The 15,169-nt window shown below is 44.0% G+C and overlaps 1 protein-coding gene across 1 annotated transcript in view; it reads left to right on the plus strand.

Moving 5' to 3' along the window:
* NPHS2 (NPHS2 stomatin family member, podocin) overlaps positions 1-15,169 on the plus strand; it is a 72,446-nt gene that overhangs the window by 21,862 nt on the left and 35,415 nt on the right. The window contains exons 2-3 of the mRNA XM_086936353.1: positions 5,058-5,161; positions 11,927-11,999. Coding sequence (XP_086792479.1) covers positions 5,058-5,161; positions 11,927-11,999 — 177 coding nt within the window. The remainder of the gene's footprint in view (positions 1-5,057; positions 5,162-11,926; positions 12,000-15,169) is intronic.

Here is a 15,169-nt window from a genome sequence, read left to right on the forward strand (position 1 = left end):
TGTTCGGCACTGCACAAATACAAGTCCTATCCTCATCGCTGATCACCATTTAGAAATGCGGTTTCTGGTTGGCAGAGGTATGCACACTGTCCGAGTAGGAACCGCAGTCCAAGTCAGGCTAAGTCAGATATACACCCTGTCATCTTGCCTGTTTTGCAACAATGCTGATCCTCTCTGGTGGCTTTAACAATAGGACTATGGTATCTCATGTCTAGACTTTTAGATGTTCGTGACTCAGAATTCAGCCCTCTTGTGCTAGAATTTACAAAGAACATACCCAGTGATAATGAATAAACTTATATTAATGACCACAAATTTTGAAAGAAAATACTGCACCTGGACAACGACCTGTCACACATTTAAAAAAACAATTGATGCTAATGTTAAATAATGATGCTCCAGCAACAGTGTGCATGGAGCTGTGTGTTACAGTTCCTGTTTGCCAATGAAAATTAAAACTAATTACAAATGTTGACTTTGTCTTAAGAGGGTGATACTATGCATCAATTCATATTGGTCCTACAATGAATTGTTGGCAGCTGACAGATTGCCATGCCTTCCACAGGGATAGCGAGCACGCCAAGAGTCTCTAAATGTCTCCCTCTACTTTCTGAATGGACCTAAAGGTTGGAAAGAAGGAACTTTCCAGAGGAGAGATGCTGAAAACATCAGATGAGAGAGCTGAAAATGAAGAGACGAGGAAGGTTTTTATACCCAACTCATTCTTAAATCCATTGTGTTTGTGGATGGTTGCTCACTTGGAACAATGACACACCCAATAGACTCTGAAAGGAGACTTTGTGATCAGCCATAGGATACTTCAGTCTGATACAGAATGAAATACCGTGGTCTAGGCAGCAGTGCTACTGTAAAGCTTTAAAGTGCAGGCTGACAGCTTGGAAAGCATGTAAATGAAAACTGAGTCAAATCAAGAGGTGGACTGAAGACTACAGCACTAGCCTGGAGTTTTTTGGATCAACTGTCTAGCATTTTGAAAGTAGCACTCTTGACATCTTCCTCTTTTTGTGGCATGGGTCATCATTCCGCACTTACTAGTGTGTGTATATGGGTGAGTCCAACTCCTGCACGTTTTTGGATGAATACCATGCACATGCAGTAATGAACTGGGAGCAGAGTTCTCCAACTCTGGATCCTTCATAGCTTCACTTGTTTGAGTTATTCTCTGTCATCAGACTGGGAATATCTGGTAGTTTACTACAGAAATAAGCATTGTTAAAATGGTCATAGGTTGAAAAGCAATGTTATTCTTATCAATACTTTTAAATGCCGATTCCTCACTTTTAGATTATCCCCAGGTGCCAGAGTCGTGTCAGCAATGTTAGCATGCAGCAGTCTGTGGCACCATGTGGCTCAATGGTGACCTTGTAATGTCCCAGAAGTGAATGAGCAGAGCTGCATATAAGCATCACATGCTAACATCATCTCTTTAGCTAATATAGCCTTAAGATCATTCATTGAATGCAGCTAGTCTCATCCTAACCGAAGAGACTCGCGTCAGCGGGAACTCATGCCCGACCTTCACATCATTGTCACAGAATCTCTACGTGAGCAGTGTTCATCGGTCGCTCCATCCTTGACGCTTTTCAATTAATGCTCTCTAAACAATAGGTGCGCCCGACCCACCCTGACGCTCCCCTAAGGCTCGGATCAAATCTGCTACCCTTCCATAACTGATCCCTAACAGATATCAAGAATCATTCGAATTCAGTGTGAGACACTACAGTGCATAGGCTCGCACTCTGCTTGGTTTCTTTCTGATATCAGGTACTCACACACCTGCCCTGAAGATTTTCTCAAATGTTTGAGATCGAAATGCCGTCGACTTCACAACTATACTTAACTCCTGGTTTTACAATATAAATTCATCTCTAGGAGTTCAATGTTATGCTTTTTAAGAGTTGCATGTTTTTACTTCCCTTTCCCTCACTAGAGCACCTTTTTAGGTCTCGGACCGGAAATGCTGGCTTGCCAGCTTCCGGGAGGAGATCTTATGTTTCTTAGTAGGGTCGTTTAACCATCCTCTCTCCTCCATTGGCTGGCTTCCTAAACGGAGACCAGCCATTGGAGGAGAGAGCCAAAGAAGCTCCGTCTTTTTCGGATTTGGGGGCGTAAGTTTTGCTGTTCTTTAGACAATGACGTAGTCCGTCACTCAGGACAGCAAAACCACGCCCCCGAATCCGAAAATTTTCAGAAGCAACGGCCGCCATTTTGCTGTTTGTTAAAGATGAGGTAGGTCGCATGCTCCCACTGTCCTCGTTTCCGCCCCCTCCCGCTGTTCGCTGCTCCCGCCCCGAATCCGAAAATCGTTGCGGCCGCCATTTTGTTTTTGCCGTTTTATTCTTGTTTTGATCCCTTTCACTGTCCTCCTCGTGTTTGCTTTGTTAATGTGCTTTATTTTATGTTTAATAGGCAATAGGTCATGCATATGCGTGCGATTAAGCTATTGGCATTGTAAATGACAATCCCATTTATTTTTTCCCTTACCTGTGAGCATTGGATCATATGTATATAGTATTAAAAAAATATATATATATACTAAGAAAAAAATCTCGATATACTACAATGATTAAATTCATTGCACTATACGCTAAACTGTTTGGAGGTTGTTTTACTTTATAACTGTTGCATTATCATCACATTGTATATTATAGAGTCCCGATCAAAAACGTATGGAACCTATTTGCATTTGTTTTTCCTTTCATGGAAAAGGAACATATAGGGGATCACAGGCCCCTTTGAACCACTGTTCGAAAAACATGTGTCTCTGAATGACATCTGCCAAGCTGCGACCTGGAAGAGCAGTGTATTTACCAAGCATTGCTGCCTGGATACTGCTAATTACTCGAGCCACATCCCAATCCATCATTATTCTGCACACCAAGCCACCTTAGTTTTGACCCAGCCATATGCTTGTGTTCCAGTTCAGGGAGGACCTGGCCTGGCAGTTTGTGCTGGACTGTCCCTATTGGAGCATGAGCAAGACTGATTTTCATCTGGCTGGGTTCAAACCGAGTTTGCCTGGAATTTTCCAGTGGCTGAGATTAATTCAATCATTCCAACTATCACTCTTCTGTATACTTGGATAGAGATGAAGCAGCAGATTCTTTTAGTGGGATAAGCAGTTCTATCAGTATGGTCAGGCAGCTTCCCACTTCTTAATGTACTGTTGGCTGCTGCCTATTCTAATTCAAGCATGTGAATTTATGAACGGTCCAGTGCAGGAGAATAAGCAAGATAGATACGTACCTATAGCTAAAGTTCTACAGGGCTGGTATCTTTGATAGAATCACATGTGACACACCGTCCTCCCCAGTCAGACACTCACTGTGTGATCCCTTTAACTTGTGCATTGAAAATCTGAGCTATGGTGACATCTGGGGGAGGGGAGGAGAGGCCGTGGTGAGAATGCTCAGTGCATTCATCTGAGTGGCAAGAGTTTGGATGCTTTTAAATAATGTGAAGGTACTACTAAACAATTAGTGTTCTTGAGCCTATGGCCGTTTTACCAGTGCTTATTGTGTTCTTTAAACAGCCAGTGAATCCCAGTTTGACAGTGGGACATGATTTAGGCATGTGAATCTATGAAACATACCAACGCTAGAGAACTGTAGCTAACAGATAAGACATTTGTTTCTTCCCCTGCTACTCTGCCACTTGATTCCATGCGGTGTTCTTCTACCCCTGCCTGCAAAAATCATAGCTTCTCAAGTTGTGCCCAAAACCACAATCCACTGCATGGTCCACTGTGAACATGGTTAAACGAGGAATTAGTAGGGAGTCTGGGCCAGGGAGGAAGCTGGAGAATCAATAGCAAGTGGCAGAAAGCAGAGTCTGGTGCTGGGATGAGAACTATCACTCAATGAGCCTGGGTTTTATCCATGACTGCAGCCAGTTGAGCTTGCATCTGGTAGAGTACACTATAAATACTTTGGGGCTTATTAACAAGCCCCTTGCGCCACCGGTCCGCCACTTTTAACATGGGAAAAAGTGTTTCACTGCTGGCGCAAGGGGCTTGTAAACAATCCCCTTTGTTTTTGGCAATCTGTTGCAAATTTTCAGACAATCTGGGTTAGTGTCATCATAGTATATTTTAGTTTTATTAATCGCCAAAATCTATGTTACCATGCTCCACCATAATGAAAGCCAGCCAGCCTCACTGCCTGTACCCACCAGCCATGTTAAGATTTCAAAGACTCCCAGCTAGTAATTCTTACCTGCTTTCTGTTGGTAGCTGGTACGGATTTAGGTCAAATGTTTGAAGGGTTGGAACCTCTCACTGAATGGATTGTATTCTTTTGTGTGCATGTCATTTCTTAACTTTCACAATAATTCATTAATGAGTTGTAGATACTGTGTACAGTACACCAAATTTAGTACATGCTCATTTCTGAAAGCCACTGGTGAGCTTCGTTCTTTCAGATAGGGCCTTGCAACAGGCATGCCCAACTAGGGCCCATGATGGCTGTAGCCATGCCAAATGTATAGGATAGCCACTGACTGTACATAGGTTTCAATTAAAGTCATTGTATGTAAATGTATTTTATAGTTGGCTAGTCTTAAAATCTGGTCATCCTGGACGTGTATTTGCCATGCCTGTCTAACTGCTTCCATCCTAGACTGCAGGAAGAAAAAAGTTTATATTATTTTAATGTGATTCTCCCATCAAGAATATTAGGCCACAGTGCGGACTCTCTATATTTGACATGAGAAAATGAAGGAAATATCTGAAACAACAGATGCAAAGTGAAGAAGGAAGCAGTTTAGACAGGCTGTAGGTGTCCGTGGCTGATGCTTCATGATGCTAGTTTATGTCTGCTTAGTTACAGTCATGAAACTCCTCCAACTTTTCACAGAGATGACTACAACCAGAATGGCCTGTGAGTAATGTGTGCGGCATGGGTTCTGGCCACTCATCTCCTGTATTGCTCTCATGGATAGGATGCTTGTGGCTGAGTCTGCCTTCAAACATTTGCCTTTTAATGGTAACTGTCCTATAAGATTGGGTTGATTCTGATAACCAACATTTTCTTTTTTAGGCATAAAGGCTGTGGGCCTTGGGATCTGTGAGTGGCTTCTGACCCTTGCATCTTTATTAGTCATTGTGCTGACGTTTCCCATCTCCATCTGGTTCTGTGTGAAGGTGAGGCTTCTCAAGATGTCTGTTGTGAGAGGTGAATACAATAATCTGTGAACTGTACAGCAGCTCAGAAGCATGCATCATGTCTGAGCTGTCCTCTATTTCAGATGTGAGGGATGGTTCAGTCATTATATACATTAGTGCTAGGAGACTTAAATGTCCATTTTGACGATCCCTTCGATAAGGAGGCGACAGACATCAAGTCTGAGTTACTCTCCCTACAACTAGAACTAAAAAATAAGGATCCGTCACACCAACTAGGACATTATTGGACCCAATATTTGGGAACTGGAAGGGAGTTCAGACCCTACCTCCCCAGCCAGTACCATGGTCTGATCATTTCATTATCCCCATACAATTCCAACTAGATAGGACTGAGCATCACAAACAAAGCTCACAGCGATATAAACGCAGGAAATGGAAAAATTTCTCGACAGACTCCTTCATAAAAATTGTTCAGGATACAGGACTTCCTATAGGATCCGATTGTGAGACAGCATACGAACACCTCCAAAACTGCATCACAAAGGCTCTCGACATCACTGCTCCGATTCGCACTATAACCAACGCCATGAGAACCAAAAAAACGACCCCCTGGTTCAGTCAGGAGCTCCAGATCCTCAAAACCGCTTGTAAAAAGCTCGAAAGAGAATGGCGTCACAAATTCTGCCCTGAAACCAAAGCCCAGTATAAAGCAGCGCAAAAAGAGTATAATAAAAAGATACGCTTGTCCAAGGCATCTCACTATAACAACCGGATCCTGGAAGCTGAAAACTCCTCTAAGGAGCTCTTTCAGATTTACAAGGAAATCTCAATAATCGACTCCAATCCCACCTCCCAAAATGACTCAGTGGAAACCTGCAATAAAATTGCTAAGTATTTCTCAGGTAAAATCACAAACATATATGCGAACTTCTCTAGCAATATAAAACCTGGTATTGAATTCACAGAGAATGAAGACCATATACGTACACAATCCTGTTTAAGTGTATTCTCTGTTCCTCCCGCTGAAACACTGGCAAAAATGCGCAAGAGCATCAAATCCGGCTCTCCACGAGATCCTGCGCCACCTAAAATCTTGGCTGCGACTATCTCGGTCTTAGAGCCCCATTTCAGACATATGCTTCAAATATCTTTTTCCACTGCTTGTTTACCCACAGAATGGAAACAAGCCATAGTGCTCCCCATCAAAAAAATGCCTAATATGAGTCAGGACATACTGGAGAACCTACGCCCAATCTCCCTGCTACCCTATCTAGCAAAACTAGCAGAGAAAGTTGCCAATGTCCAACTTATGGCCCATCTCGAAGCCCAGAATGCTTTCCATATATGGCAGTCGGGCTTCAGATCAAGCTTCTCTACTGAGACAGCTCTCCTGAGAGCGACTGAAACTCTGCGGGAAGGAGCTGATGAGGGCAAGACCATGGCTCTCATCATGCTGGACCTCAGTGCCGCGTTTGACACTGTAGCACATTCCATCTTGCTACAGTGTCTAAACAGAGCGGGGGTCACCAAAGAGGCGCTGGGATGGCTGAAGGCCTTTCTTACCAACAGGAGTTTTCAGGTCCAGAGAGGGACTTTTCTCTCGGACAGCCTGATGCTTGAACAGGGGGTACCTCAGGGCTCTGCCCTGAGTCCCACCCTGTTTAACCTGTACATGGCTCCGTTGGCTGAGGTGGTACAATCGTTCGGCATAGAGCTTGTCTCTTACGCCAACGATACTCAACTTTTGATCTCCCTGTCCCAAGCTCCCTCCTCCGAGGCCGACAATTTTAAATCCTGCATGTGCAAGCTTGCTGCCTGGATGACTGAACACTGCCTCAAATTAAATGGCACTAAAACGGAGGTACTTATAATAGGAGGGAAAGACACAAAGTGGACTAAAGATTGGTGGCCTACCTGTCTGGGACCCTTACCTACTCTCAATCAGGAAGCTAAGAACTTCGGTGTCTGGATAGACAACAAGCTCTCCTTTGACAGCCATGTCAAAAAAACAGTAGGCAAGTGCTTTGGAGTCATGAAAACCCTCAAGCGTACCCTGGACTTGCTCCCGTTGAACTCCAGGCGCACCATGACTCAGGCACTTATCACCTCCCGAATAGATTATGGAAACGTGCTGCTGCTGGGCACGTCCGAAAAAAACATCAGAAGATTACAAGTCCTGCAAAACTCAGCAGGACGCTTAGTGCTAAGACTTCCCCGCAGAGCTCCTTCCAGACCTTCCCATGCCACCCTCCACTGGCTACCTATTAGCAAGAGGATACTATTTGAAGCACTCCTCTGGTGCCACAGGATCATTCACCAAAAAGCCCCCTCCTACTTGTCCGATCTGGCTTTATTGTATGAGCCCAACAGATCTCTCAGATCAAGGGGAATGGGCTTGCTTAAAACATCGCTCCCAAAAAGAGCTAGAATGGGAGGTAGGTCCTTCCGCACTATTGCAGCCAAGAAGTGGAATACTCTCCCCACGAACATCAGGCAAGAAATAAATGAGGCATCTTTCAGAAAATTGCTGAAAACCTATCTATTCACTCTATAGTTGTCTGTATCTCAGTCTCCCCCTCCTTAAACTCTCTCTCCACAGCGCGGGGACACGCCGGGAGGCGTCACCAGGCGCTTTACAAGCCCCTTTAATAATAATAATAATTATATGGCTTGTCTACCACATCTGAACCGTCCGCCATCCTTCACCTGTCTTGTATCATTTCATACCTGCCTCTCCCCTCAACTTGGATCATATCTGACTGGCACATCATTCCCAAGCAGGAACATCTTATATTTTTGGGGGGCCCTGGGCCAAATTTATTTTGGGGGCCCCTGCTCGGGACAGCTTTTAATTTATAATCCAGTTTCAGCTCTTTCATGCCCTGATTGGCCAGGTCACTTGTAGTGCACAGGTGCACTTGTCCAAATGCTAAGGAGCGTATTTATGAGCCCGTGCGTCACTTTTGTGCCACCGGTGCGCCACTTTTTGTGACGCACCTGTGGCGTAAAAAAAGTGTCATGTTGCGCCATATTTACGAAGTGACGTATCTAGCTAGATGCGTCACTTCGTAAACCTCTGCCCTACATTATATCTGAGCCAGGTATAATGTATGCAGGGTGGGCGTACCCCCGCAAGAAAGGGTCGTAGGAGTGGCGCAGCAAACACTTCTAGGTCGCCAATGCGTCAAAACCTTCCGCCTGCCATGAGGCAGGCGTAAGGGTGACGCAGGTCCTTTCACATGGGGCTTGCCCTATGTGAAAGGAACATTGCTGGAGTTGCGTCAGGCTTCCGACACAACTCCAGCAATTCGCCACTTTTTGCACTGACAGATACGTCAGTTAAACTGATGTATCAGTCCTTCCTTGCGCCATGATGCGTCATATTGTAAATATGATGCATCATTTGTGTCGCAAGGAGGGCGCACTGAGAAGTGGCGCGTCTCTGCTTTCATGCAGCAATGCATCACTTCTCGTAAACGAGGCCCTGAATGTTTTTACGTTTAATATTCAGGGATAGTTAGTTTTTGTACCACAGCAGCAGCTCACTAGTATGACTGCAAACAATCTCTGTGACACCCTCCCATTTCTCATATGTGAGGTCCTGTTTTGATCTCCAGTCATCTTTTTTATGGATGCTACATGAAACCTAACCGCAACATTTCTCTGCAAAATATCTGTTTTAGACTCTCACACATCACACACATTAAAAATAAATTAAAGGAAAACGGTATTTAAAACAATCTGTTTAAGAACAGTAGGGCAAAGCTCTGCAGAACAGAGCTGGCTCCTATGGGGTGAGGAGGGTGGGGGGGGGGGTAAAAAGTTGGGGCCCTGGGCCAGAGCCCCCTTTGCCCAAGCCTCAAAACGTCTGTTTCCGAGTGGTTCATGGTCTGATCCTTGAACTGTTGATCACATTTGAACAAGCAACCATCACTGATAGGAACACTTTATTTAGCTGCAACACAACATTTGTAGATTTACACCATTCTAGATGCACATTATTCTGCCACCTACTGGTTGGCTACGACAGCATCTTGAATAATGTATTTTGAGGGTCTGCCATAAGCAGGGTCTCTGTGACTCATGATGACAATGACCCAAAGCCCACAATACCCCACAGCGAATACATCCTAATGTCTGAAGTCTCTCAGCTGCCTTTAGCCTCTAAACAGCCCATCATCTCTGGACTGTGTCATATCTGAACCTTGCTTTGCCTTTGATGTGTTCATTATCGTGAAAGTATCTTTCATGTGCTCTCCCTTACCTTTGAAGCACCCATCACCAGCAAGCTGACCATCATCTTTGTACTCAGTGAACTGTGCACTCCAGGATTTCTACACTCTGCCCGGTCTGTGGTTTCTATTATCCTGAAAATAGGTCTTTTCAAATAAACCTTTCGTTATGTAATTCTCCCAGGTATTAGGGTATGGTACCACAAAATTGATGTAAAAATACTGTCTGGCGTTAAATATTGCGCTTTACCTATTGTGTAGAAAATGTTGCCCTGTTGGAGAGGGGAATTGAAAATCTAGACGCTAGGGTTGATATTTTTGTAAGCAATATTTAGGACACACTATTCATCAGACAATATCGCTGCATACGATATTTTGACATACAACTCTATTACAGTGTTGTCGACTGTAGACCCAGGACGACTGGATCTATACCACATTTTCATGGTAAACACTGATTAGGTAAGTGACTGCCATTTGAATTAATTGTATATAAAGTTATCTTATTTGGATTTACTGAAAACCTGTCACAGAACCACCCCTCCTGGAGCTCTGCTTGACACCCCTGCTCTCTTAGCTGTGCCACATCCATTATTAAATATTCTCTGATCATGTGCAAACAATGCTGTCTTTGACATGTTCACCCTATGATGAATTCCCCTTTCTCTGAAATGCATAACATATTTCCCACCTTTTATGGATGCATATATTTTTTTAAACTTCTTAAAATATTTCTATTTTCCAATCTGCGAGGTCTTCATCTACAACATTTTCAGTTTCACACAAGGTAACTGGTCAAGATTGGTTACCCACTGAAGGAAGCAGCTACACAGAAAGCAATGGAGAATAGACCAAGGTAAAGCAAAGTAAGACTGCGCTACAAGGTTTAGGGCCTCATTTCGATGTCCGGCAGATCGCCACTGGAAGGCCGTTGCTGGGGGTCTGCCCAACATCCAGGCCATCGCTCCGATGGCCACATTTTAATGCATGTGGTCAGACCGCAGAGGTCGGCAGTGGGAAAGACTGCTGCCTCCGACAGGATTCAAGATCCCGTCGGGGCAGCAGTTGGTATCCTATCCCTACAATGGAGGCGGTGCCTGTGCAGGCACAGCTTTAGAGATTAGGATGTCCTTTTCAGACCGCCATGAAAAGGCAGACAGAAACGTACTTTGTGGGCCACAAGCAGGGCCCCTGTCCTCCATAAGTCACTGCATGGATGTGCATAAAGTGCATTTTTCTACTGCAGCTTGTGCTGCAGCCCTTTTCCTGGGCAGCAGCACAAGTTGCAATGTAAATTGTAAATTGATACTTGTATAGCGCACTACTCACGTGCAAGGGTCTCAAGGCGCTTGTACGAATACCACTGTGGAACCCATCCTGGCTTTCCCTGTGAGGTGTCCACTCCTGGGCACTCCCAAGGTGGAGGCCAGGCATCCTTAGCGTTGTGGGGGCCGTTGTGGAGATTAAGCAAGCTATTGCCCAGAGTTGCAGAGTGGGACTCCATGATTAGAATAGGCACAGAGGCGAGAATTATCAGGTCCGTGGAATTTTGAGCCCAAACCCCACCGAGGCATTGAACCCTGGTCCCAGGCTAAACATCTGCATCAGGGTTTGCCGCTCTAACCATTGAGCCACACTTCTCCACTATGGAAGAATGGAAAAAAACTGCTTTCTGACGTCATTGTAATAGGGCAGTCGGACCGCCGACTGCTTGTCTGGCAGTCTCCTGACCGATGCAAAAGCAGCCGGAGGTCCGACCGCCCGTTATTGTAGTTTACATTTTTTTTATTGAATTTGAACATTTCAGAAAATACACAGGTTAGAATGATACAAGTCATGTATATCGATGTACACACGCAATAATATTACATCATAGAATTCACCGCTAAGCATTCAGAGTCCTTGCGGGTTAGGCACGGTGTATACTATACAACAATGTTTGTTATATGCTTCGTACTGGTCCAATGTCCCATCTGCAGTGGCTCTCATATTGGGGCGTGACCTGATGGATGGCCACTACCCGGCAGTTGCTACTTCGCTCCCACATCAGGACCGCCCGTTATTGTAATGAGGACATTAGTCTTGAAAGGGAATAACAAGAACTTCATAGTTTGCTGCCTACAAAAAACTATGGCACAAGACTGCACACCATTCAATTTTGGAAGCGCAGAAAACATGTCACAGGACAAAACACTTGTGAGAACAAGCATGTGTGATTATGCCAGCGCTTATGCAGTAGGTGTAGACACACATCCATTTAACAAAAGAGTATCCTCCCTTGCACAGTCACAAGTGTTCTAACTCCACATTTGTTAAAGATCTGGAGGACAGGTGATAGTATTGCACAGAAGCCTTGGGAAGAGGCCACTTTTGGCTAGATAGCGCCTTCTCATCTGTAGCGAAGGTGAAAGCAGGATTCTCATTGGTTCTAATGCTCAGGTAATCCTCCAGATGAAGCAGTAAGGTTGCTGAAGCACAGATGTGTGACAAACTGTGTAATGTCTTCTGCAGTACATTCTGAAATGCTTTTATTCTCTGTTCTGTCTTCCAGATTGTACGAGAGTACGAGAGAGCAGTCATATTCAGACTGGGACGCCTGCTTCCAGGAAGGGCTAGGGGACCAGGTAATGAAAACCACTTCATTTTCTCTTCTCTTCAGTTACCTCTCTTCTGAAGTCTCAAATGTTAAACATTCCACGGTAACCAGTAGCCCCTCTGCCAAACAACTGGGACATAGCGATGAGGAGAATGACTTTTCTCACATTGAAAGAAGGAGTTAAACTAAGGACATGCCATGGATTAAAACGAATGAGAGATTCAGAGCCACCTAATTCTCACTAGAAATCTGGTGCCTTGTCAGGTGCCTAAAACCAGACAACGTCATCCAACAAAATACACAATGTCAGACAGTCCACAAAAATTCATGGTTCTCACCGAGGCTTTACCATCTAGCACCCTTTTATCATGTGGTCCCAGAGAAGGTTCGATCAGATTAAGATCTGATTCTACCTTGATCTACCCAACCACCTAGTTTTTAGGTTTTGCCTACGCAGCACGCATATGCTGCATAGGAAAAAGACCTTTAGCCATCGATTCAGTTTGGCTGCCAAAAGCGTGCACGCATTGCATTGCCTTCAATGGCAATGCGTACACGTTTGGCGATTCCCTTGCGGGAGCGAGCTTTGACATATGGATCCTGCCCGCTCCTGCAAGGGAATCCGGCGAAGGCCCCCTCCTCTCTTCTCCTCCCCTTGCTGCCTCCTCCTCTCCTCATTAGCACGAGGCACGCCCTTGTCTTTTTTGGATCCATTTCACAGGGAAACAACTAAATGAAAGAAGGAAAGAGAGGTTGTGAACCGTTTCTTTAAGGCACGGTTTTCAATAAGTGAGGAGCAAGACAGAAAGAGAGGGAATAATAGGAAGAGGGAGAGGGCAGCTGCCAGCACAGAAAAGAAGAGGACATTGTCCGTGCCTTCGCTGGGCAGTAAGGAAGTGACAGCGCCCTTTTCCTTCTCTGCCCGTCCCGAACGTCCACGAAAGCAAGCAGAGTATTTTTGCTCTGGAAACTGTAGTCAGCAAACAGACTGCCTCCACCCATTGAGTAATGATATGAAATACTCCTCTGGGCTGTAACTACTAAATTATGCAGAGAGAGAGAAGGTAAAATGCGCACCAACACCCTCAGAGCAGGCCAGGTCAGAAGCCTGGCAAATGCATGGCTTGATGTCCAAGTGCGAATTCACAGCAGCAGCAAAGGCATTTTGCCAGACCTCCGATGCAGACACAGGCAAGGAAAACAGTAATAGCTGTGTTGTACCACTTTTCAGGTCTCTAGATGTTGTGAGAGTTGTAAACTAGTATCAAACTCAATGGTCCTCATGCTGACCTCAGAAGGACGAAAGGGCTCACAGGGATTAGAACCTTTCACATTCAGGTGACACATAGATCTCTATGATGTCTTCATCAGTACACAAAGCTGTCGCGCCATCTTAAAGTGGAAAGGGTGCATGTCGACTTGTTTACATTTATAAAACTGGCGTGCAGGGCATGGAGGCCGTCTTTTCATCAATGGATTCTTTTTCTCTTTTTATTTCTGCAATGTGGGTGCCTTATGATTGACTTTATTGCCTATGCATGCGCAGGACACCCATGATTTAAAGCACATTGCAATGGATGGTAACATAAGGGTGGAAAAGTATATTCTTATCCAATTGTTCCTGTGTTTACTGCAGCCTTATTTCTATATTTAGAAACCTAAAATATTATTTCATGTTTAACATTTTATACATTTTATATTTGATCCTAGTCACAATAATTTACAAAGAAAACAAAAAGAACCATTTAGCGTTTTCGTACTACACCTATATACATGGAGTAAACTGAAGGCCAGGATCTGGTCACATGGGTGCACAAATACGTAACTGTATTTGACAACGTTTCACAAACTTTTTTTAAAAACATTTGTATTGATCTCTTTCCCAGTTTCCGTGGTTCTTTCTGGGACTAGACTCTGGCACATGAAGAGCCTATCATGAAATGCACAGTGTCCAAACCAATAAGTGCCCTAGGAACATCTTAATCCTGGCTGGGTTTAAAAATAAGCATTTGCAATGCAATAGGTCTCGCATTTACGTGAGTTTGAGCTATTGACATTGCAAATAACAATCTTTTATTTTTGTTTTCGTTTTTAAAACATAAATAAAAGGCATTATCATTTACAATGCCAATAGCTTAAATTTGTGTAAATGTGAGACCTATTGCAAATTTTTTTTTACAATACTGATGATGTTTCGAAGGCATATCATTTGGTGGCCACAATGTTTAAACATTGTGCTATTTCTAGGCCTGCTCCTTCCTTTTTCAGCTCCTGCGTTGGATTTGTCGCTGGGTTTTAAAGCCTTTAAACCTTTAACCACAGTGGATTTAATATTTCTATCATATAAGGTTCTGTTCTTGGTTGCTATCACCTCTACTTGAATGTTTGGGGAACTGTCTCCTTTACTATGTCATCATCCTTTCTACACTTTCTTGGATGATGCGTTGGTACATAAATTAGAGCATGCATTTCTTCCTAAAATGAATTTTAAGTTTCATTCTTCATAGGAAATGGTTCTTCAGACATTCTTTCTTTCTCCTTCCCAGGAAGAGCAGATGTTAAGTTTATTGGCTATTAAGCGTGCTCTTTCTGTTTATTTTGACGGATCCAGCGGATTCAGAAAGACAGACTCTTTGTCACTTTTGGTCTGCCAGGAAGAGGTAACAAGCATTGGCATAGCCAATAGGTGTCGCTGTTGGTACCGTATTTAGTTATGCAGCACAATATCCTTAGTGCAACAACATCAACTGTTGCATGACTAAACACTTATAAGTCCCAAAGGCGAGACCTATTGGCTATGCCAATGCTTGTTAAGTCTGCCATGGTCACATTTGAAAAATGGCTGGAGGCCTCCTGATATTTTTTATGCTCTATATTCCAATATACATATGTAGCCTAGGCACCTGGCAAATATGTATATAGATATAGCCACACCAAAATCTAAGATCATTTCCAGTTTAGCCCCTGATCTAGACAGACCCCACAACAGCCAAACATGGAACAAGCAGAGAAAGAGCACTCAATGCATCGTCTTCAAACACAAAGGTTCAAGTAGACGTAAATGAGGTAGTGCACAATGCAAGATATAATGCTGGTCATTTTCTGCACTCGATGCTTCCCTATGCTGGTCCAGGTCTTCATGAACCAGTGTCCGACGATACACCCAGAATCATCCCACATTTGGGCATTGCTTCTGAG

This window comes from Lissotriton vulgaris, chromosome 1_1 (genome assembly GCF_964263255.1).
Source record: "Lissotriton vulgaris chromosome 1_1, aLisVul1.2, whole genome shotgun sequence".
Taxonomy (NCBI): Eukaryota; Metazoa; Chordata; class Amphibia; order Caudata; family Salamandridae; genus Lissotriton; species Lissotriton vulgaris.